This window comes from Scyliorhinus canicula, chromosome 12, assembly GCF_902713615.1.
Source record: "Scyliorhinus canicula chromosome 12, sScyCan1.1, whole genome shotgun sequence".
Classification (NCBI taxonomy): domain Eukaryota; kingdom Metazoa; phylum Chordata; class Chondrichthyes; order Carcharhiniformes; family Scyliorhinidae; genus Scyliorhinus; species Scyliorhinus canicula.
The window spans coordinates 103,650,984-103,673,363 of NC_052157.1; the positions used below are offsets into that span (position 1 = coordinate 103,650,984).

Below are 22,380 nucleotides of genomic sequence, written 5' to 3' on the forward strand. Positions count from 1 at the left end.
AGCTTAACTGAGAAGCTCCAACTTCCTCCGCCAGGAGGCCACGCGTTCTACCAGATACCCAGACACATCCTATTAGACAGACTGCAAGCGCCGGATTTGCTAGGGATCTCCTCTGGACACTGGGGTGGCATGGTAGCACAGCGGTTAGCAATGTTACTTCACAGAGAGATGTGTGTGTGTGTGTGGGGGGGGGGGGGGTTTAACTGGACATGGAGATATGGGGAGGGCTCTGGCTCGGAGCTCTGCATAGGGTGAACTCCACTTCCTCATGAACAGAGCTCAGCCCAACGCAACTAAAGGTGGTGCACGGGGAACACCTAACCAGGACATGGATCTGCGTGTTCTTCCCAGAAGTGGTGGAGAATAAATACGAGCTGTGCCAGGGGAGGGTGGAGCCAACCACATGCAGATATTCTGGTCCTGCCTCAAACCCATCGGGTTCTGGGCCTCTTTGACGCAATATCCAGAGTGGTTGGGGTGAAGATGGAGCCATGCCCGTTAGTGGCGGTCTTCGGGGTATTAGAGCACCCAGAGCCCTGGCATTCACCTCCCTGATTGCCTGGCAGAGACTCCAGCGAGATCGGCAGTGTCACTACCAGGATGTTGCCTGGAATGGAGAGTAGGTCATACGAGGAAAGATTGAGGGTGCTGGGCCTTTTCTCATTGGAACGGAGAAGGATGAGGGGCGACTTGATAGAGGTTTATAAGATGATCAGGGGAATAGATAGAGTAGATAGTCAGAGACTTTTTCCCCGGGTGGAACACACCATTACAAGGGGACATAAATTTAAGATAAATGGTGGAAGATATAGAGGGGATGTCAGAGGTAGGTTCTTTACCCAGAGAGTAGTGGGGGCATGGAATGCACTGCCTGTGGTAGTAGTTGAGTCGGAAGATTTATGGACCTTCAAACAGCTATTGGATAGGTACTTGGATTAGGGTAGAATAAGGGAGTGTAGGTTAACTTCTTAAGGGCAGCACGGTAGCATTGTGGATAGCACAATTGCTACACAGCTCCAGGGTCCCAAGTTCGATTTCGACTTGGGTCACTGTCTGTGTGGAGTCTGCACATCCTCCCCGTGACTGCGTGGGTTTCCTCCGGGTACTCCGGTTTCCTCCCACAGTCCAAAGATGTGCAGGTTGGGTGGATTGGCCATGACAAATTGTCCAAAATTCTATGATTAACCTAGGACAAAAGTTCGGCGCAACATCGTGGGCCGAAGGGCCTGTTCTGTGCTGTATTTCTCTATCTCTATCTCACCCTAGGCCTCAGACTGGCTATCTGACCTAGCAAAGTTTCTCAAACTCGAAAGGATAAATGCGCCATCAGGGGATCAGAGGAAGGGTTCCACCACACTTGGAAACAATTCACCAGCGTTTTCAAAGACAGCACAACAAAACTGCCATACAAAGGGCATAACCTGCGTACCAGAGCTCATCTCTGGTCTCACTCCGTCCTGGGGTGCGGTGCTCGCTAGGTTCCACCGCCTCAGGCTACAAAGGGGGCAGTTCGCACCATATCCACACTACGCTGGTCACTGCAATGTTAAGAGATCACTTATCTCTTTTGCTGTATTTTTTTTCTTTTGCTCGCTTTTTCTTTTGCCAACATATGTTTGGTAAAAGGGTGTGAATTATTTATAACTTCAGTTATGATTAGTGCAACTGTACAATTGAACTGTTTGATGATTAGACTTACTTGTCATAAAAAATCAATAAAAATATTTTTTTGGACATTCAACAACAACTTTCTGAAGGGAATTGGTAAATATTTGAAGGTGAAAAATCTGCAGGGCAAGGGGCGCAGGGCGCGATTAATCGCTCCTCCAGAAATCGGGAGAGGCACGCTGGGTCATATTATCTTCTTCTGTGCTGAGCAACCTTCCTTTTAAGGTAATAATTAAATTCCCACTGAATGCCTCAATTGAATCCGTGTCCACCACACTCTCAGGCAGCCAGGCAGCGCATTCCTGATCTGCACTTTTTTAATCTCCTCATGTCCCCACCGCATAATATTTTATACGAACTTTAAAGATAAGTTTTAACATACTGCATCCTGTGCCAGTTGCTGGATGAAGTAGAGTGTCTTCAACACGAGGGTTTGCCCAGTAACAAGGCCGCTTGATGCTGTGTCGGAGAAAGAGACACATTCTTGATTGGATGGTCTCAAGTAACCACGAATACTTAGATTCTTGATGCCAATACGCACGTTATTCTCATCCTCTTGGCGGGGACAGAGAAACTTCACCATCAGATACTGGGGAGAAAAGAATAAGTGAAGATAGAGTTCAGTCATTATCCACCACACATCATTCCACTAAAGCAGCTGAGAAGGGTTGTTGCCCTAAACTAAAGACTTTAACTGAAGCTACTGAAAGCATTGATCGGGAATATTGAGTGCCTGTGACAAAAATCTCACCAAGTCACATCAATACTATTTACTGTCCGCAGTGCCATATTCAGCAATAGCAGGGATTCTTACATTTAAAGCAGACTTTTCACACTTTGACACAATACATAGGCATAAAGCTGTGTAATCTGCCTGAAAAACATATATCAGCAGATGGGGGAAAACAAAATTTAATCTATTTAATGCAAAGAAGACATGTAGAACAGCCACAGATATGCTGAAGCTACAAGAGCAGGTCAGCAGTTGGGAATTTTGCAGCGAGCAACTCACTTCCTGGCTCCCCAAAGCCTGCCCACCATAGAATCATACAATACAGAAGAGGCCCTTCGGCCCATCAAGCCTGCACCGACAAAAAAACTAATCTAAATCTACACTAATCCAATTTACATGCATTTGGCCGACAGTCTTGAATGTTATGACATTTCATGTGCTCATCCAAATACTTTTTGAAGATTGTGAGGTTTCCTGCCTCAGCTACCCTCCCAGACAGTGCAATCCAAACTCCCACCACCCTCTGGGTGAAAAAAAAAACATTCCTCAAATTGCCTCCAAACCTCCTGCCTTTCACCTTAGAATTATGCCCCCTTACTATTGACCCTTCAACCAGGGGAATAGCTGGTTTCTATTTACCCTGTCCATGCCCTTTATAATCTTATACACCTCAATCAGGTCCCCTGAATAACCCGAGTTTATCCTGCCTCACTTCGTAGCTAAAATGCTCCCTTCCAGGCAACATCCTGGTGAGTCTGCTCTGCACCCCCTCTAGTACAATCAAATCCTTCCTATGGTGTGGTGACCAGAACTATACACAGTACTCCAGCTGTGGTCTAACCAAAGTCCTGTACAGCTCCAACATAACCTCCCTGTTGTTATAATCTATGCCATGACTGATGTGTCCCTTCAAGTGTCTCTTCATAGAATCCGTACAAAATAGAATTCCTACAGTGCAGAAGGAGGCCATTCAACCCATCGTGTCTGCACCAGCCCTCAGAAAGAGCACCCTACCTAGACCCAGACCCTGCCCTATTCCCGCAAACCCATCTAACCTTTTTGGACACTAAGGGGCAATTCAGCATGGCCAATCCACCTAACTTGCACATCTTTGGACATGTGGGAAGTTGCAGGAGCACCTGGAGGAAACCCACGCAGACACGGGGAGACGTTCAAATCCCACAGTCAGTTACCCAAGGCTGGGATTGAACCCAGGTCCCTGGCGCTGCGGAGCAGCAGTGCTAACTACTGCGCCGTCCCTAATGCCTTCTTAATTCTGTTATCCACCTGTCCTGCAGCCTTCAAGATCCTTCTGTTCTGAGCGTTCTAGTATCCTGCCATTCATTGAATACTCCCTTGTTGTGTTACTCCTTCCAAAGTGCACAACCTCACACTTTCCAGGGTTAAATGCTATCTGCCACTGATCTGCCCATCTGACCAATCTGTGTATATCTTCTTGTAACCTAAGACCTTATTCACTGTCAACCACCCAGCCAATCTGTGCGCCATCTGCAAATTTACTTATCATCCCTCCCACATTTTCTTTGATATCATTTATATATCACAAAACAACAGGGGACCTATAACAATAATAATGTGCCCAGCACTGATCCGTGGTAAGCCGCTGGACACCTGCCTCTAGTCACACAAACAGTCTTCTACCACCACCCTCTGTCTCCTACCACCAAGCCAATTTTGGATCCAACTTGACATATTACCCTGAATCCCCTGTGCTTTTACCTTCTTTATCAGTCTCCCATATGGGACCTTGTCAAAGGCTTTGCTGATATCTATATGAACTGCATCAATTGCCGTGGCCTCATCTACACACCCAATCAGCACAAATCAGGAGTGTGATGGAATACTCCCCACTTGCTGGATGACTGCTGCTCCAACAAAAAGCAGCTCGACACTACCCAGGACAAAGTAGCCCCGCTTGATTGGCTCCCCATCGAACTTAAACATGAACTCCCTCCACCACAAACACACAGTTGGAGTGTGCACTACATTTAACCTGCACTACATGATTCACCAAGGCGGGCGGCACGGTGGCACAGTGGTTAGCATTGCTGCCTACGGCGCTGAGGACCCGGGTTCGAATCCCGGCCCTGGGTCACTGTCTGTGAGGAGTTTGCACATTCTCCCCGTGTCTGCGTGGGTTTCACCCCCACAACCCAAAGATGTGCAGGTTAGGTGGATTGGCCATGTTAAATTGCCCCTTAATTGGAAAAAATGAATTGGATATTCTAAATTTATAAAAAAAAAAAAAAAAAAATGATTCACCAAGGCTTTTTTGACGCAACTTCCAAACCCACGACTTAGAAAGACAAGAGCAACTGCCGCATGGGAACACCAGCCACACGGTAATTCTCCTCTAAGTCACCTGCCACCTTGACTTGGAAATATATCAGCCGTTCCTTCAATGTCCCTTCTTAACAGCACAGTGGGTGCACTACACACCTGCACTGGAAGGGCTGCAGCAGTTCAAGAAGACAGCTCACCATCACCTTCTGAAGGGCAACCTGGGGTGGGCAATAAATGCTGGCCTAACAAGCGACACCCACATCCCATGAAATAATTAAATATTTTTCTTTTAAAACTGCCCTCCAAGTCACACACCATCCTGACATGGAACGATACCGCCACTCCTTCACTGACACTGGGTCAAATTCCCAGAAATAGTCTCCCTAATAGCACTGTGGGTGTGCAGCAGTTCAAGCAAGCAGCTAACCAGGCACCTTCGCAGGGGTGGTTATGCATGGGCAATAAATGCCAGCCTTGCCAGATATGCTCACATCCCATGAACAAATACAAATAACATAATCCAACAATATGCCACACGACATTTACTGATTTACTGTCTGGTTTGGGTCACCGGTGCAATATCTTGCTTACTTAATCTCGCCAACAGTCTACAATACAGAAGAGAAACCCGATCACATTTTCTAAAACATTTCTCTGTGCATTCCTAGCGGTGTTTGTTCAAATTTAAGCTGCATTTGAATAGTGACCATCCAACCATGTTCAACACCACTGCCTAATTGCCTTCTGCAAATGAGCAATCATATGAATACCAGGAGCAAATCAAATCATGTTAGAATTTACGGAAATAACCAATACACAGGTGACACCTACTGGTACCAACTGGAACATCAAGTACTTCGAACAAAAATCTTGCCTGTTTATTGTTCACAAGACACGTTTGTACTGCCATATTCAATAATTGCAGGGACTCGCAAATTCTGAGCAGATATTTTACCCAGTTTTAGTAAATGCAAGTGAAAAGCATAAAGCTGTGTAATATATATTTCTGCAAAGTAATACACATAAAATTTACAGATAGTAGTCTAGATAGTCAAGGGCAGCAGGGTAGCATGGTGGTTAGCATAAATGCTTCACAGCTCCAGGGTCCCAGGTTCGATTCCCGGCTGGGTCACTGTCTGTGTGGAGTCTGCACGTCCTCCCCCTGTGTGCGTGGGTTTCCTCCGGGTGCTCCGGTTTCCTCCCACAGTCCAAAGATGTGCGGGTTAGGCGGATTGGCCATGCTAAATTGCCCGTAGTGTCCTAAAAGTAAGGTTAGGGGGGGTTTGTTGGGTTACGGGTATAGGGTGGATACGTGGTTTGAGTGGGGTGATCATGGCTCGGCACAACATTGAGGGCCGGAGGGCCTGTTCTGTGCTGTACTGTTCTATACTGTTCTATTCTATTAGTCTCATTACTCGTTTCTCGCTAACTTGAACAGTGAATCTCAACTCACAAACTCCAGTCAATTGTAAACTTGCAGTTCCAATAAAAACTCAGATGGCAGTGACATTGCTGGCCCATCCTTACCCTGCTGATTCGACAGGTCTGTAATTTTACTTCTGTCTCATTCCATTCCTCTTCCAGTTCAAACCAGCCAACGGGATCATCTCCATCCAGGTCGACACTCTTGCTACTGTGCCTGTTATAGATAGAGGGAAATCACCATCAGATAGAAAACTACACAACATGCCATTTGCAGGACAACAGCGACAGTCGTTGCCCAATGAAGACAAGGCAAACACTCTCTTACAACAATGCAAGAAATCATATTCATCATGATAATATACTTAGATATGGATTGCTAGAGGCCTTTCTTCAATACTAGACATAACTCCCATAAAACGGTTCAATGGAGAGCTCTTCACTTCTCCCATCCAAGAGAGAGAGGCCCGCTGCTTTCCATTGTGTCCGGATCAGGAACTTTTTTGTTTTATTAAGTTACAGAATGTGGGCATCGCTGGCTAGGCCTATGTATTTATTGCCATTCCCTAGTTGCCCTTTGAGAATGTGGTGGCGAGCTGCCGCCTTGAACTGCTGCAGTCTCAAAGGTGTAGGTACACCCAGAGTGCTGTTAGAGGGGTAATTCCAAGATCCAAGAGTATCTCCAAGGTATCTGCTGCCCTCGTCTTTCTAGATGTTCATGGGTTTGAAAGGTGCTGTCTAAGGAGCCTTGGTGAGTTTCTGCAGTGCATCTTGTGGATGGTACACATGGCTGCCACTGTGCATCACTGGTGGAGGGAGTGAATACTTAAGGAAGGGGTAGCAGTTAAGCCAGTTGCTTTGTCCTGGCTGGTGTCGAGCTTCTGAGTGTTGTTGGAGCTGCACTCATCCAGGCAAGTGGAGAGTATTCCATTACGCTCCTGACTTGTGCCTTGTAGATGGTGGACAAGTGGTAAATTATTCACCACAGGATTATGAGCCTTTGACCTGTTCTGGTGGCCACAGTATTTATATGGCTAATCCAGTTCAGTTTCTGGTCAATGGTAGCCCCTTAGGATGCTGATAGTGGGAGATTTAAGATGGTAATGCCAGTGAATGTCATGGGGTGATGGTTACATACTCTCTTGTTGAAGATTGGGCGATGGTACCTGATAATCAACAGATTTCCTTGCCTACATTTGATCTGGTGCCTTCAGACTTCATGGGGTATAGAGCCGGTGTTGAGGACCCCAACGGAAACCTTCTCCCAACTGCATGCTACTGTTCCCCACCTCTGCTGGGTCGGTCCTGCCAATGGGGCAGGACATACTCAGCGATTGTGATTGTGATTAGGAGTATGACTACATCTATGTATGAGTATGACTATGTCTGTGAGACAGCTCTCCCAATTTTGGCACAAGCCCCCAGATTTTAGTAAGGAGGAGTTTGCAGGGTCGACAGGGTGGGGTTTGCTGTTGTCGTTTCTGGTGCTGATGGTGCTGAGGTCAATGCCAGGTGGTCCATCTGGTTCTTTCCTTTTTGGCGGTTGAATACAACTGAGTGGCTTGCTGGGTCGCTTCAGAGGGCGCTTTGAGTTGCTGTGGGTCAGGAATCTGTAGGCCAGACCAGGTAAGGATGGCAGATTTCAGTCCCTGAAGGACATTGGTGAACTGCTTGGGCTTTTACGACAATTGACAATGGTTTCATGGTCACCATTAGCCTTTTAATTCCAGGTGCTTTATTGGGGTTAAATATCACCATCTGCCGTGGTGGGATTCGAACCCGGGTCCCCAGAGTATTACCTGGATCTCTGGATTACTAGTCCAGTGACAATACCAATGCACCACCGCCTCCCGCCAAAAGCAAAGGTGTCCCACGTGGGGCTCAAACCCACTGCTCTGAGATTAAAAGTATCATGCTCTATTGACTGAGCTGGTTCGCTGGGAATTATGGCCGTGAACCCATTTATGACACTCGACTTCACAACAATTTTAAACAAAGCATTCCAACAGGCGGATCTATACAGAACCAACAGCACAGCCACTTGATGAAATGAAAAAATGAAAAATGAATCATCTATCCCACCGTGATATCTTACTCCATCACTTACATCTCCATAGATGTGAACAGGACAATTGAACATGTTCTCAGTACCAGTTTTAAATAGTAACCAGCTTGAAACAACCTACAGCGTACATATGTAGCATCAGCAGTACATTCAACATGGGAAGAACAACAACTGAGCACCATATGTAAAACTGCTTCAGCCAGAGATACCAGACTGACAAATACCGACTCATCCGTAACCAATAAAGCCTTTTAATTGAACAGTTGCGTTACTGTGACAGCAGGAGGTCTTGTACAGTGGTGGCAACACCACCTCTGGACCTGAAGCTCCGGGTTCAAGTCCAAGGCCAGGACTTGTTGAGTACGGATGGAGTGTTCATAATAGGGTTCAACGGGCTGATAGCCAGCTCGGGAATCCTTCCACCACCTCCCCCACAGGGAAAAAAGTGTGAGGATACCCTTTAAAAAAAACCGTGGCAGCTGTGCATATGGCAAGCAACTCATTCACCAAGGTCATGATTTCATAGTACAGATATTCGCAAACACGTACCGGAAATATTCACATTGGGACTTTATACGCAATGTGCACTCAGAACTACTCAACTTGACAACCTGAGGAAGCAGCTTGTGATCTACATTAGTTAGAGCAATTTGACGCTCGTCTTACCTTTCCTTCACAAACTGTCGGAATTCTTGCAGCTTCCATTTATTGTACTTTTCAAACCTCTGGAAATGTTTCTCTGCATCAAAAGTTTCCGAATCATCGTTATATGCAAAGATTAGACCACATTTGGCTCCTTTAGCGCCATTATGGACCTGAGTGAAGCACAGAAAAGAGGACATGGACTAACCAGCCAATTATACTGTCTCTTGGGCACCCAGATAATCAGGTGCCTATGGAAGTCCCACAACAAAGTATGGTGGAAATCTAGAGCTCTCTTCCTACAAAAGAACAGTTATTTCAAGGAAGATCAATAGATTTTCACCGGGGAATTTATCAACCAACGTGTAGCAAAGGTGAGTAAATTGTGTTGATATACAGATCAGCAGTGAAGGAGCAGGCTCGTGGGTCTGAAGGGCCTTCACTCATTCCTATGTCGTGACTGTTCAGTGAGAAGTCTTAAAGTTTTCGGAGGGTCTAAGAGAAGATTATGTATAATGACTCGTATTTTCAGCATTCAGGACTCTTTCATCAGGTGGCTGGTTCACATTTAATTTTAGGCTGTACTCCATTTTATAACCCAGAGATCGCCAGGATCATGGAGGAACACATGGGCGGCACGGTAACACAGTGGTTAGCACTACTGCTTCAGAGCACCAGGGACCCGGGTTCCATTCCGGCCTTGGGTCACTGTGGCGTTTGCACCTTCTCCCTGAATCTGCGTGGGTTTCCTCCCACAGTCAAAAGATGTGCAAGCTAGGTCGATTGGCCATGTTAAATTGCTCCTAGGTGGGGTTACGGAGATATGGTGGGGGATTGGGCCAAGGTGGGGTGCTGGTGCTCTTTCGATGGGCCTTGTGGCCTCCTTCTGCACTGTAGAGATTCTTTTCTGTTCTTAATCATGATTCAGGTGTGGTGCCTTCAACATGAAAAAGTCCAAAGGGAAAGGGAAGGGCCAAAGAGAGAGCATGGAAAGAGGAGGGAGAAGAGGACAGAATAGCAATGGGAAGATGATAGTAAGCTTGTTTGAAACGAGGACATTTAAAAGATAAAAGAAAGCTCAGTGGACTAAATGCATTGGAAGGGCTGACAAAGGTTGAAGCGAGGCTCAGAACGAATTGTAGAGGATGGTGACGTTCTTGAATTCGAAACATTGTGGTATAGGAAGAGACTATTGGGTCAGTGAGGAAGCGATGGGCGACGGAGATGGCTGATAAACAAGTGAGACTTGAGTGGGTCAGGAGAGAGAGCAAGACTTTGAATAAGGGATTTTATGGAGGACAAAGATAGTGAAGAGGCCAGAAATCAAGTCTAAAGGCGACTGACATATGGATGCTTAGGCAGGTTTGGAGGTAGCTGAGCCCAAATCTGTGTTGCTACCTATATACTTGCCTTGATCCTGATCTGAGAGACCTGGATGGACAGTTTTGTTCTTGTTGACACAATGAAGCTAGCTCGTGTATGGCCGGCCTCCGACAGGAATCCTGCAGTAGATCAAGGGAAATAATTCACGTTAGTTGATACCAGACTATACTCTCAGAATTTTTAAAAACCCTCTCCCCTACCTTCGCATGACAAGTGCCCAAGGGCACCCTCCAGCAGCAAGTTAAAAACCACTACTGAAAAAATGCCAGAGATATCTCCCCTGCCTCAATGAAATTCCACCCCTCCACTCTTACAGAAATAAATTCTTCAACCCAGGGGCACATTTGACTGTCATTTACCAGCTCTTTTTCCAATTGCCCTGTCACCTTCGCCTCGTTTGTCTCTTCCTCCTCCCCTAATTTTACCAACATCTTGTGATGAAGAACCACATTTATAACATTTACCATCGCCCAGCAGTGATTCATAGAGAACAGCAGTCGGCACAAGTCCCTTTTCTTTTCCTTCTTTGGCATCGCACGCCTCCACAGTCAACTGCAGTGGTTTACCTGCAAAAAACATTGTAAAAGCAAATCTTTAGGAGGTTGCTTCAAAATGCACCAAAAAAACACGTTGCCCCAGGATGTATAAGTAACTTAACCCATTAGAAACCTTCACATCTCTGGCGATCATCAGATAACCTGTTTATCTGATTGGGAAGACATCATTCTTCAAAAGATGCTCATCTTCCACAGGTTTAGCTTAACAGGTTCTGGGAAAACTAACCACCAAGCACACACACAAGATAGGCAATACTGAATATGGTCTCCTACTCACTCATAAGACAACATCGTACCAGCCTCCCCGGACAGGCGCTGGAATGTGGCGACTATGGGCTTTTCACAGTAACTTCATTTGAAGCCTACTTGTGACAATAAGCAATTTTCATTTCATTTCATTTCATCTTGCTCTTACCTAACACTACCAAACACAGAGGAAATGGGCAATCATCACATTATGGAATCTTGCTATGAGCAAAATGATAATTTTAACCAATGACTCTGAAGCCACCTGGGGTGACCACTGCCCAAACACAAAATGGAAGATTTCAAGGAATGCAGGGAAAATGGACAGGTTGTAAAAAGCAAGCAGCTTGCAGAGCGCTTGTATATTTGGTCTGCTGCAGGAAACAGTTTTGGCTGTTGCCGAAACCAGACAACACTATGAAAAGAAACAAGTTAACATATTAATGAGGCGATACCGGGCGATCCCCAGGCACAATAGAAACAAGTTAACACTAATCGATACATTCAATGGAAGGCCAGACTTTTCGGCGCCAAAGAAGCCCAAAACAATAAGTCCCAAGAACCGCCCCAGTGATCGAGAAACTCCCCCGTTATTGGGGAATTCAAATCAATCGATTGGGAAGAGACCCAATCGATTGCGAGAGTATAGAGGGTCCGCCCAGGTGGGCGCAAGACCCTGAAAGGAGTATAAGACAGAGACCGCGACCCCAGCTCTCTCTCTCTGCCAGCCTCTCCTTGACCAGCCAGCCCTCCCAGCAGAACACCGTTGCAGCAGAAGAACCTTGTGGAGGAGAGGTCTGGACAGCAGCCGCCAACAAGTAAGTGTCACAACACACGCTACGGGAATAGACACTCCTGACCCCTTTAGACCATAACTGCTGGAAGCCTGCGGACCCAGGACAAAGCTAGAAGCCGTTGTTCCCTGATCCGGCAGTCCCCTTGTCCAGATAAGTATTTGGCCTATTAGTGGTAGGATTTGCCTAGTCTTATAGTTTATATGCATGATTAGTAGGTTATTGTAATTTAATAAACGTGTCTTGTTTGAACTTACTAATTGGTGTATGGTTTTATTGCTTTGAACTTGACCTTGAAACTTGTGGCGGTATCTTAACGATACCTAGCGACTCCAAAGCTAAGTAACGATACAGAGCCAAATTAAGTGTTAAGCACACTCACCCAGAATAAGCAACAACTCATTACTTTTGTTGAACTAAAATTTGATTGTGCATTGTGCTGCAATTTTCTAGCATGTTGTCCATACAAGGATTCTCCTTTTTCCTGAAGCCACTCCCCGGAATGGAAACTCTCAAAGAAAAAGGAGCATATCCATACAAACAGTGGGTTCCCCTTTATCTAAAGTGACAGCTGAACTGGTTTATTATACATACCTTTTTAAGGTCAAGTTTGTGATGGTAGTTAATCTTCAGGTGTCAGCCTTAAGAAAGAAGCTTGTGGGCTTGAGCCACACTCAAGTGGAAAGTCTAGGCTGACTGAAGGAGTGCTGCACTGTTGGGAGATGCCATCTTTCATACAACCCATCAAACTGATGCAACACTGTTCCTTTCATTGGGCCATGAGACTATTTAAAGGAAAACAGCGGTGTCCTCCTAATGTCCTGGGCAAAATGTATCTCTTAATTAGCATTGGAACATGTGCACAATCAGCTGCCACAATACTGTATTACAACCGTGACCACCCTATAGTTCACTGCCTGTGTGGCAAATTTGTAATGAAATTGTAAAAGGCACAATATAAATGTAATTTAAGAATTCTACTCTACAGTAACAAACCATGAATCTGACTGCTAAAACTGTTACAATGCCAGTTGATGCTATAACTGGCCAGGAAGAATCCAGAATGGAACCAAAGCTCAAAAGACCGTAACAGCACCAGGGATGTTTCCGAGCTTGGGTGACTGCGGAATCTGTATGTTCTCCCTGTGTCTGCGTGTGTTTTCTCCGGATGTTCCGAGTTCCTCCCACAGTCCTAAGATGTTGAGGTTAGGTGGATTGCCCATGCTAAATTGCCCCTTAGGGTGGGGTTGCAGAAATAGGACGGGAGATTGGGTCTAGGTAGGGTACTCTGTCGACCAAAAAGATTGGTGGAGTCTCGAAGGGCTGAATGGCCTCCTTCTGCACTGTAGGAATTCTATGATTTGTTCTTGAAAATACAGAAAAATGTGTCATTTGAAACATGGAAGTCTGGCAATATCTGGTCTGAGAGGATACAGGGAAAGATCCCACAAAAGGTTAATAGCAGCTTCAAAGAGCAGGATTATAAAATGCAGATTCTTTCTCACAAGCAGACTTAGCAAACACACAGGATTCTGGTATTTAGCTAAAACAATGGCTCACACATTCATAGGATATAACTATCTTAGGAAGTTTCTGGCAAAGCATGGATGAGAGTTTCAATTGAATTAAGTGACGAATGTTTAAAACAGGCAGGTCTTTCAAGTCATAGTCAAGTAAAATTTTAGCATGCAGCTAAAATCAAAGATTCACACTTTCACTGAAATTAACTCTCTTAGTAAACAGCTGGAAAGGATGGATGATGTTCAGTCGAATTTGGTGTCAATTCTAAGCGTGAAATTCTACTAACATCAAGTCAATTAAAAGAAAATTGGAGACAACCTGTCTATGAGGAACATAATTTAAAGTCAAAATCAAAGGCAAAGTTATGAGCTGGGGACAATTGTAAAATTAAACTATTCACATGACAGGAATTAAACCAAAGCAACTTTGAATATCACAAAGGACAATGTAATCAGGTCTGAGAGGTGAGGCTTTGCCCAGAATGAATACTTAGGGCGAGATTCTCCCCAAATGCGGAGAATTGTAAAGGCTGCCGTGGGACAGGCCGTCACCCAGGCAGCCTCCGCGCCCACTTCCGGGACCTGATGCTCCCCCCCCGGGCGGGGCTAGAAGCGGGGTCCCGGGCGTCACGGCCTTGATGACGGTCGTCAAGGCCGCACGACAAGCGTCACGCCGGCTGACGCGCACGGTGACGTCAGCCGCACATGCACAGGTTGGACAGCGCCAATCCGCGCATGCGCGGTTGGCATCTTTTCCCTCAGCCGCCCCGCAAGACGTGGCGGCTTGATCTTGCCGGGCGGCGGAGGGAAAAGAGAGCATCCATTACGGACGAACGGCCCGCGGTCGGTGGGCACCGATCTGGCCCCTAGATGCCCCAAACGGGCATCTGGCGCCCGTTTCACGGCGGCAGCGACCAGGTGTGGTTGCTGCCTTGTTGAAACGGACGTGAAGGCCCGGCCGCTCGGCCCATCGGCCTCGGAGAATCGCAATTCGTGGCGTGGGGCGGGCATGGGGGTTAGAGAATAGCGGGAGGGCGTGAAAAATGTTGGGAGGCCCTCCCGCTATTCTCCCACCTGGTGTGGGGGGCGGAGAATCGCGCCCTTCGTTGTATTAAAATGTTTACATCAAAGATACTTTTTAACAATCAAAGTGAAATAAGTTAATTTACAATTAGGCTCTAAAAACTTAATAATTGTTAGAAAGAGAATATAAACCCAGGGAGCAGAAGCAGAAGAGCAACAGGAGGGGAGGAGAACTCAGAGAGAGAAGAGAAGCATGTACAGCTCGGTCATGGGAAAGACAAGACGAGCAGCCGAGCTTAAACAGCTATACATCTAAGGAAGACTAGAATTTAAAAAGGAGTCAGAGTCAGCTGAGAGATAGCTAGCAGAGCCAGCTCTTATAGCTCAGTATATGGATCGACAAGACACAGCAACAGAGCTAACTAGCGAACACATCCCTAGAAGACCAGAATTTAAAGAAGATTGATTGTCAAGGTGGGCCTGAAGGTCCCTTCAACTAACCAGCAGGATCCAGAAGCAAGATCTTTTTACCTTTCTGCAAAGAAAGTGTTTGCAGCTTTTAAAAGAAAAAATATAATAATAAAATAACTTAACTTAACCTGAAAAAGTGGTTTTTTCCTAAAGTCTACTTTACTTACTTAGCAATGCAAGACCCAGAACATCGATGCTACTAAGTGGTAAGTAGATATAATCTTTGGTGAAGGTATGGGTTATACCGGGGGATAACTTGAAAATATAGTTTGACCTGAATAGCACCCACCGAAGCCTGCATCGGAGTCAGGGAGTGAGAATCCCTGTTCACCATTTAGAATATCGACCCTTTTTGGTATAGGGGGAATTCTAAGAATAGTGGTGAGTTTCAAAAACAGATTCTAACTTTTACTTTTTTTAAATAAAGCTTGGAGAAACAGTCACTGGACCGTTAATTAGTTTTAACAAGAAAAAAAACATTTGTTAAACATTAAAAAATTGGATTATGATAGAATGTGACTTTAGCGTAACAAATTCATACAAATTTAAAGGTTTAAAAAAATATTTTATTCAAAATGTTCAGTTATATCAAAAAAATATTCAAACCAGTCCAACGGTTGCATTATTACAAATACAAAATATCCCCAACACCCCATCCTAACCCATTCCCGTACTAAGACTAACCCTCACCCACCACCCCATCCCCACAATCCACCCCCTAACAGCTGATGGTAACCAGTTCCTTAAAAAAGATCATCAACTGCCACCACCTTGAGTAAAACCCCTCCACCAATCCCCTCATAGTGCACTTTATCTTCTCCATGTGCAGAAAGTCCCCATTCCAAGCCAAAGCCTCAGGCGGTGCCGGGGATCTCCACCTGAGCAAAATGCGCCTCCAGGCTCGTAGGGGGGGCAAAGACCAAGACTTCTTCCCATCTCCTTTAGGATTTCTCGTTTTGGCTGCTGTGCAAACTGCTCACAATTGTTATAACTCTCTATTCCAGACAGCATGAAAATGGCATCAGACGTTTGATTTACTTTTGAAGTCCAGCCTCCCCGAACAGGCGCCGGAATGTGGCGACTAGGGGCTTTTCACAGTAACTTCACTTGAAGCCTACTTGTGACAATAAGCAATTTTCATTTTCCATTCAAGTCGCTTTAACTTAGAACACTGTCTACTCTTTCTTGAATTCTTCTGAACAATATACTTTGGGCTCTGCTCACTGAACTGCAGTCGCCTTAAACATTATTTCTGTCCCAATTCCCTGTTTATCTGGACTGTAACTTGAACTTCATGAAGCCTGCCACTTGGTAGCTCCCATTCTGTCCAGTCTTTCTTCCGGCAGAGTTGAGAGATGTTCACTCCCCGAGGTCCAGTCTCCAACTGCCCACAGATTCAGCTAAAATTAAAACTCAAGCTTTTTTTAAAAATCCTAATAAGGCCCTAATAATCCTAATAAGGCAAAGCAACCCCTCCTAGTTCTATTTATTTTTCATGCTGTAACCCTCTCCAAGCACAATAGAATCACAGTTGGAAATGAAAGCAGCTCCCACACATATAAACACCTTTGTCCAGCATGAATCTAACTATAGCTTTTGCCCTTCCAGGCATAGAACATTAAATAAACCCACTTCAAACTATACCTTATTTCCTAACAAAACAAAAATTGAAAATGTAAAATAAGATCTGAAAATACAGAAAAGACATTACATTGACAGATGCTGATTCACCTGTTATGACTTTTTAAATGTGTCCTTATCCCTCAGGGAACATAGTCTGAAAGGTTTGCACCTTCGATATATCAGCAAAATTGCCCCAGCAATTGCGGCAGGAGTCTAACTTGAGGAGTCTTTGTCTGTCTGTCATGCACCATTTATTAGGTGAATAATTAGCTCCACCAAAAGGCTCTGTACCACATCTGTTTTGGGTTTACATAGAATTCAGTGGCAACAATATCACAGGTACGACGTTCTTTCAGAGCCGGGAATGACAATGAAATCTCGATACCAAGGGATCTAGCTGGGTTCTCTGAGCAAATCTGTGCTGACTCTGTAGCCATGAATCCAAGATGCTGTGCTTTCGGGCTTTTAAATGAAATATTTCTCTTAGATCCAACCCCGCATGCCTCTCCTCATAAGGATGCACTCACTGCCTACAGAGCAACATTGTCTACCCTGCACCAGCTCTGCATTAAGCCTGGCCATTATCCGAGTCAATCTGCTTTGTAACCACAAAATCCCACTGCGCTGTTATAACAGCCAGATTTGATGCATGGGTTGTAAAGTACATGGAACCACATGCTATTAACAGCTCATTGCTGACCTTAGCTTAATTGCATCTGAACATACACATTAGGACAGGAGGCCATTCGTCCCCTTAAATCTGTTCCACTATTGAACAAGCCTCAATTAAGCCTCAATTCTCTGATGCTCTCCATATAATTGGGCTCTCATTTAAACAGGCTGATGGTTCCAGGTGCTGTGGCTAGGTAGTGTCAGCGAAGACCAAATATGGCACTAGCCATGTACAATATTAAAGTATTTTTATGTTAACGCCACCGTTTTAACCAAATCTAACAATCTGGGACAAACGTTTCTGTCGTATGAAGACTGCAGAAAGACAAATTTGAATGGCTCGAAAGCTGAAGATGGCACTTTGGTCACAACAGTGCAGAGAGCAATTCCAATTAAGATCAGACAGAGAAGCATGCATAATGAGAAATTCAGATGACAAATGTCTCAATCTCACATTCTTCCGTGCACATGTTGAGAGCGCGACAGGGTAGGTGCTGAAAGGCTGTTTTTACTGGCTGGCGAATACAAACTAGGGGACACAGTCTCAGGATAGGGGGTTGGCCATTTGCAGCTGAGATAAGAAGAAATGGCTTCATGCAGCGGGTTAGGAATATTTGGAATCCACGACCCCAGAGGACACCAAATATACTCGACTGATGGACTTTTAGACTCAAAGGGCATCAAAAACAATGGGGTTGAGGTAGAAGATCAGCCTTGCCCTTACTGCATAGTGGGGCAGGTTCAAGGGTAGCATGCCTACTCCAGCTCCTATTTTTTTCATGCTATGTTTTGATCAAAACGTCAATGGAGAATATCATAATTTTTTTTTTTTTAAATCAATGACCATTCAGCCAAATACTCTCTCAATCCTTTTAAAAGGAAGTCTCCTAAGTGGAGGGTTACATATTTTATTAATGGGCCTCTGCAAATGTAACAGCTCCTCCACAGTGAATGGAAATGGTCACCTTATTTTCTCCACTCACTGATCAAGCAGATGCAGCCACTATCAGAAATGAAAAGGCCCTTTTTCTATTTAAGCACCTTTACTGAGTTTCCTTTTTAATATAAAATAACTTGTGTCTATGCAGCACTAAAATAAAAGCAAAATACGTTAGATGGTTGAAATCCGAAATAAAACAGAAACCACGGGAAAGACTGACTGAGTTTTTCGAGCCGTTACTGTTTTTATTGCATTTATATAATGACTTTCACAACCCCATAGCATCTCGCAGCGCTTTGCAGCTACTGAAGTACTTTTAAAGAACTGTTGTAACTTAGGGAGCACGGCAGGCAATTTGCGCACAGCTTGGTTCCACAAATAATGATGAGAAAGATGGTCAGATAAGCTGTTTGAGTGATTTAGGTTGAAATATCAATGTTGGCCTGGTCACCAGGGAGAAACATCCCCAGCCATTCTGCGAACAGTGAATGGGATCTTTTTGTTTGACAGGCCACCCAAAAGAAAGTAGCACCAACAGTGCAGCACTCCCTCAGTACTGCACCGAGGTCTCGGCTATATTCTGTCTCTGGAGTAGGACTCAAACATTCTGACTCGGAGGGTAATTAGTGTTACCGTTGATCCATGGCTGGCACCCAAGAAAGAGGAACTGTCGCCAATTCAATGATTACAATAGTAAAAGCACGCACTTAGCTATTTTTATAGCTCTGAAGATGACATTTTCAAATGCACAGGAGAAAGCACAACTGTGCCAAACAATATAAGTGAATGGCCTTGAATGAGATAGATGTGTCAGTCCAGTGGAGCAGGCTCAACCCATGTGCGCAATGAAAGACACCACCCCTCTTGTCTCCCCCCACCCCCCCCCCCCCCCCCCATATATTTTCACTGCATAAATTATATTTTATTGGACAAAATGCACAAGTATGATAACTACGTGTTTTGGAAAGCATGTATTTTCTATTTGTGTGAACTTGCTTCATGCCAAAGCAGAATGGGGAGCATTCTGAAAGAGGGTGAATTGGTTTCCTAACTGCAACATAAATGAATTTCAAGAAATACCCATGTGACCTGGGGTTGCCATCAATGATTTTTAAGGAGCTTGACAGGGTAAATGTTGGGAGGATGTTTCCCCTCATGGCAGAGTCCAGGATCAGAGAGAATAGTCTCAGAATAAAGGGGTGCCAATTTAAGACTGAGGAGGAGTTTCTTCTCTCCGAGTGTCTTTGGAATTCCTTGCCACAGAGAGCTGAGTGAGCAGAGTCCTTGTGTATATTTACGGCTGAGGTAGATAGATTCGTGATCAATATGGGAATCAAAGGTTACGGGGGTACGGGCAGGAAAGTGGACGTAAGGAACGTCGGATCAGCCATGATTCTACTGAATGGCGGAGCAGGTTCGAGGGGCCAAACGGCATACTCCTGCTCCTATTTCTTATGGTACAGCTGGGTAGCAACGGGTAAATACAAAGCTAATTGCAGTGGGGTTGAATTAACCACTGTTTTCTTTTTGGCAGTTCAAATCACGCTGAAAACGTGTGAGGGGGTAATCAAACAAGGTTCTCTCTGAATGGAAATTTTCTATTTGGCAGTTTCAGAATAGATTCTAGTGTTGAATTAGGACACTGAGAATAAAACCGAAACTGTGTCACTGTCTGGGTTATACATACTGCACCCACAACCTCCACTCCCTGCATCACCGACGTACATTGGCAGCAGCGTGTACCACTGCAACTCACCATGGCTCCTTTGACAGCATCTGCCAAATCTGCAACCATTACCATCCAGAAGGACAAGGGCAGCAGACATATGGGAACATCACCACCTGCAAGATCCCCTCCAAACCACACACCTTCATGATTTGGAAATAAGTGACTGTTCCATTATTGTCACTGGGTCAAAATCCTGGAACTTCCTTTAAACAGCACTGAGGGTGTGCCTCCACCACATGGACGACAGCAGTTCAAGAAGGTGTCTCACTACTACCTTCTAAAGGCAATTAGGGATGGGCAATAAAAATGCTATCTATCCAGTGACACTCCTGTTCCATGAAAGAATTTTTAAAGCCATGAAGATGGGAAGAGCGAGAAATTGGGGATTGGACAATACCCATTGCTGCTATTTCGGTGTTGTCGGAGTCCAGTGGATCATCTAAAATAAAGGGAAAAGGGAGTCTCTGGGTATCCTGTGCCATCAGAACTGTTATGGCCTGTGTACGAGAGGGTTCCTAGACATGTGCCTTGTCAGTGTAAACATGTCTGGAGACGCTGGATGGCGAATGACCAGGGAAAATGATAGGATAAGTAAAACAAAGGCAGAGTTGAAAAGACTGAGAGTTTGCCCATGGTACCAAATTTGTAAGGGAGGTAATGCAAGAATGCTTGTAATTACATGCATGTATCTTGGTTGTATCACGGTAGCACGATGGTTAGCACTGTTGCTTCACAGCACCAGGGACCTGGGTTTGATTCCCGCTTGGGTCATTGTCTATGTGGATTCTGCATGTTTTCGCCGTGTCTATGTGGGTTTCCTCCGAGTGCTCCAGTTCCTCCCCGCAAGTCCCGAAAAACATGCTTGTTAGGTGATGTAGACATTCTGAATTCTCCCTCAGTGTACCCAAACAGGTGCCGAAGTGCGGCGACTAGGGGACTTTCACAGTAACTTCATTACGATGTTAATGTAAGCCTCCTTGTGATACAAATAAAATTAATATTAACTATTTTGTAAGTGAGCTTTACCTGTTATTTCAAATAACCTTCACCTATTAATTAATGTTTGAATTATGTTGATTTTAGTTGGTGGGGATTCCCGCCTTTTAAAAGTTATCATTCTCTAAAGGGATCATAACATTAAGACTTACCATATTTCTGAAGTTGGTTTAGTCGTACAGATGCCATTGCAGTGAGGAGCGGAGATGCCTCGTACTGCGTTTGTAAATGATCACTGATGGTCAAAAGCGATCTCATCACTTTGGCTATGCTTCCTCTGGCCAAAGCAAATGCTAGGAGTGTCAACTCTGCTTCAGGACTAGCACAGCAACTGAAACGGCAAAGGTAAACTGCTCAGCAACAATCAAAAACAATATGGTCAGGTTGGGGGGAGGCTGGGGAATGACTTCAGACAGCTTCTTATACATTACAGTTTCGAAATACACTGCAACTTGCTGAATGGAACCAATTATTTACGCATCATTAAGGTAGACAATATTCTGAAGTATCACATTTGTCAAAGTTCACACCATTTTGTATGCACTCTCAGCAAAACACATGGCATAACTGAACAAAACCCAAGTGCACTGGTGATTGAGGGATATGTTTCTAAACCAAGTAGTAAAATGACCTAAAAAGGGTCTAATGTATCTAATATGTGAGTTATAACTTCCATTTGAAGTGACCCAGCAAGGCCACCAGTTGTATTCAGCTATTCAATCACTGTTCAAATGATGCCTTTTTGATAAGATCCAGTGTTAGATCAAGTGTGAGATCAGGTATAATCAGGTTCTTGTCAGCTTGAATCTAGTATGTCTCTCTTGTGCGAGCCATGAATTAGATTCAATTTGAATTATTTTTTGGTGTGAGCAAGGCGATGGATTAAGGGCTTGCCCTGTCCACTCTGCACATTGGCTTTGTAACTCTGAGAAAGAAGTAACATTTTTTTAAAAGATACCTTCTCAGGATATTAAATGCAGCCCCGGCCAGTGTTGATCATATCCAGAGAATGAATCATTTTTTTAAATGAACAAAGCTCATCAAATATGCATCTTTGACAGGTTCAGAATAGTAAATGCACGAACCTGAAAGTAGACTGCTATCTGAGGCTGTTGTGTAGTGCTAACCTAAGTGTACACTCCAGATTTTAAAAAGTATTTTCTCCTGGAATCAAAGTTCAATATCCATCCCTAATTCAAAAAAATATTAAATAAATTTTCTTTCACCAAATTTTGTCAAATGAGTGAAAAGGAGGGACTTCACTTATGCAGAAACGATTGAGCTCATCGTTATTTCTTTGAAGCAGCCCTCAGCTACATATTCCTATTAAACTGATTTTTAAATGTGACAAGATAGCTTGCTTTTTCTCTGAAAACCCAAAAGTAAAACATAATTAAGGAAAAAAAAATGCTGGAAATACACAATAGAAAAGTTAATGTTTCAAGTCAGTGACAGTTCATCAGAAGATGTAACACTTTTAATGAAGTTCAGAGGCAGGAACAGAGCAGGAGAGGAAGGAACTGAAGAGAAAGTGAGATAAGACGGAGGCAGGGAAGATTAAATAACAGACAGGATGATGGTGGAAGGCACAA

General features: G+C 44.5%; 1 protein-coding gene across 3 annotated transcripts in view; it reads right to left on the reverse strand.

Moving 5' to 3' along the window:
• Positions 1 to 22,380, reverse strand: part of zzef1 (zinc finger, ZZ-type with EF hand domain 1) — a 371,817-nt gene that overhangs the window by 278,928 nt on the left and 70,509 nt on the right. For all 3 annotated transcript variants that reach the window (XM_038813628.1, XM_038813629.1, XM_038813630.1), the window contains exons 8-13: positions 20,941 to 21,119; positions 10,682 to 10,783; positions 10,245 to 10,336; positions 8,859 to 9,007; positions 6,233 to 6,344; positions 2,051 to 2,257 (exon numbers count right to left, since the gene is read on the reverse strand). In XM_038813628.1, coding sequence (XP_038669556.1) covers positions 2,051 to 2,257; positions 6,233 to 6,344; positions 8,859 to 9,007; positions 10,245 to 10,336; positions 10,682 to 10,783; positions 20,941 to 21,119 — 841 coding nt within the window. The remainder of the gene's footprint in view (positions 1 to 2,050; positions 2,258 to 6,232; positions 6,345 to 8,858; positions 9,008 to 10,244; positions 10,337 to 10,681; positions 10,784 to 20,940; positions 21,120 to 22,380) is intronic.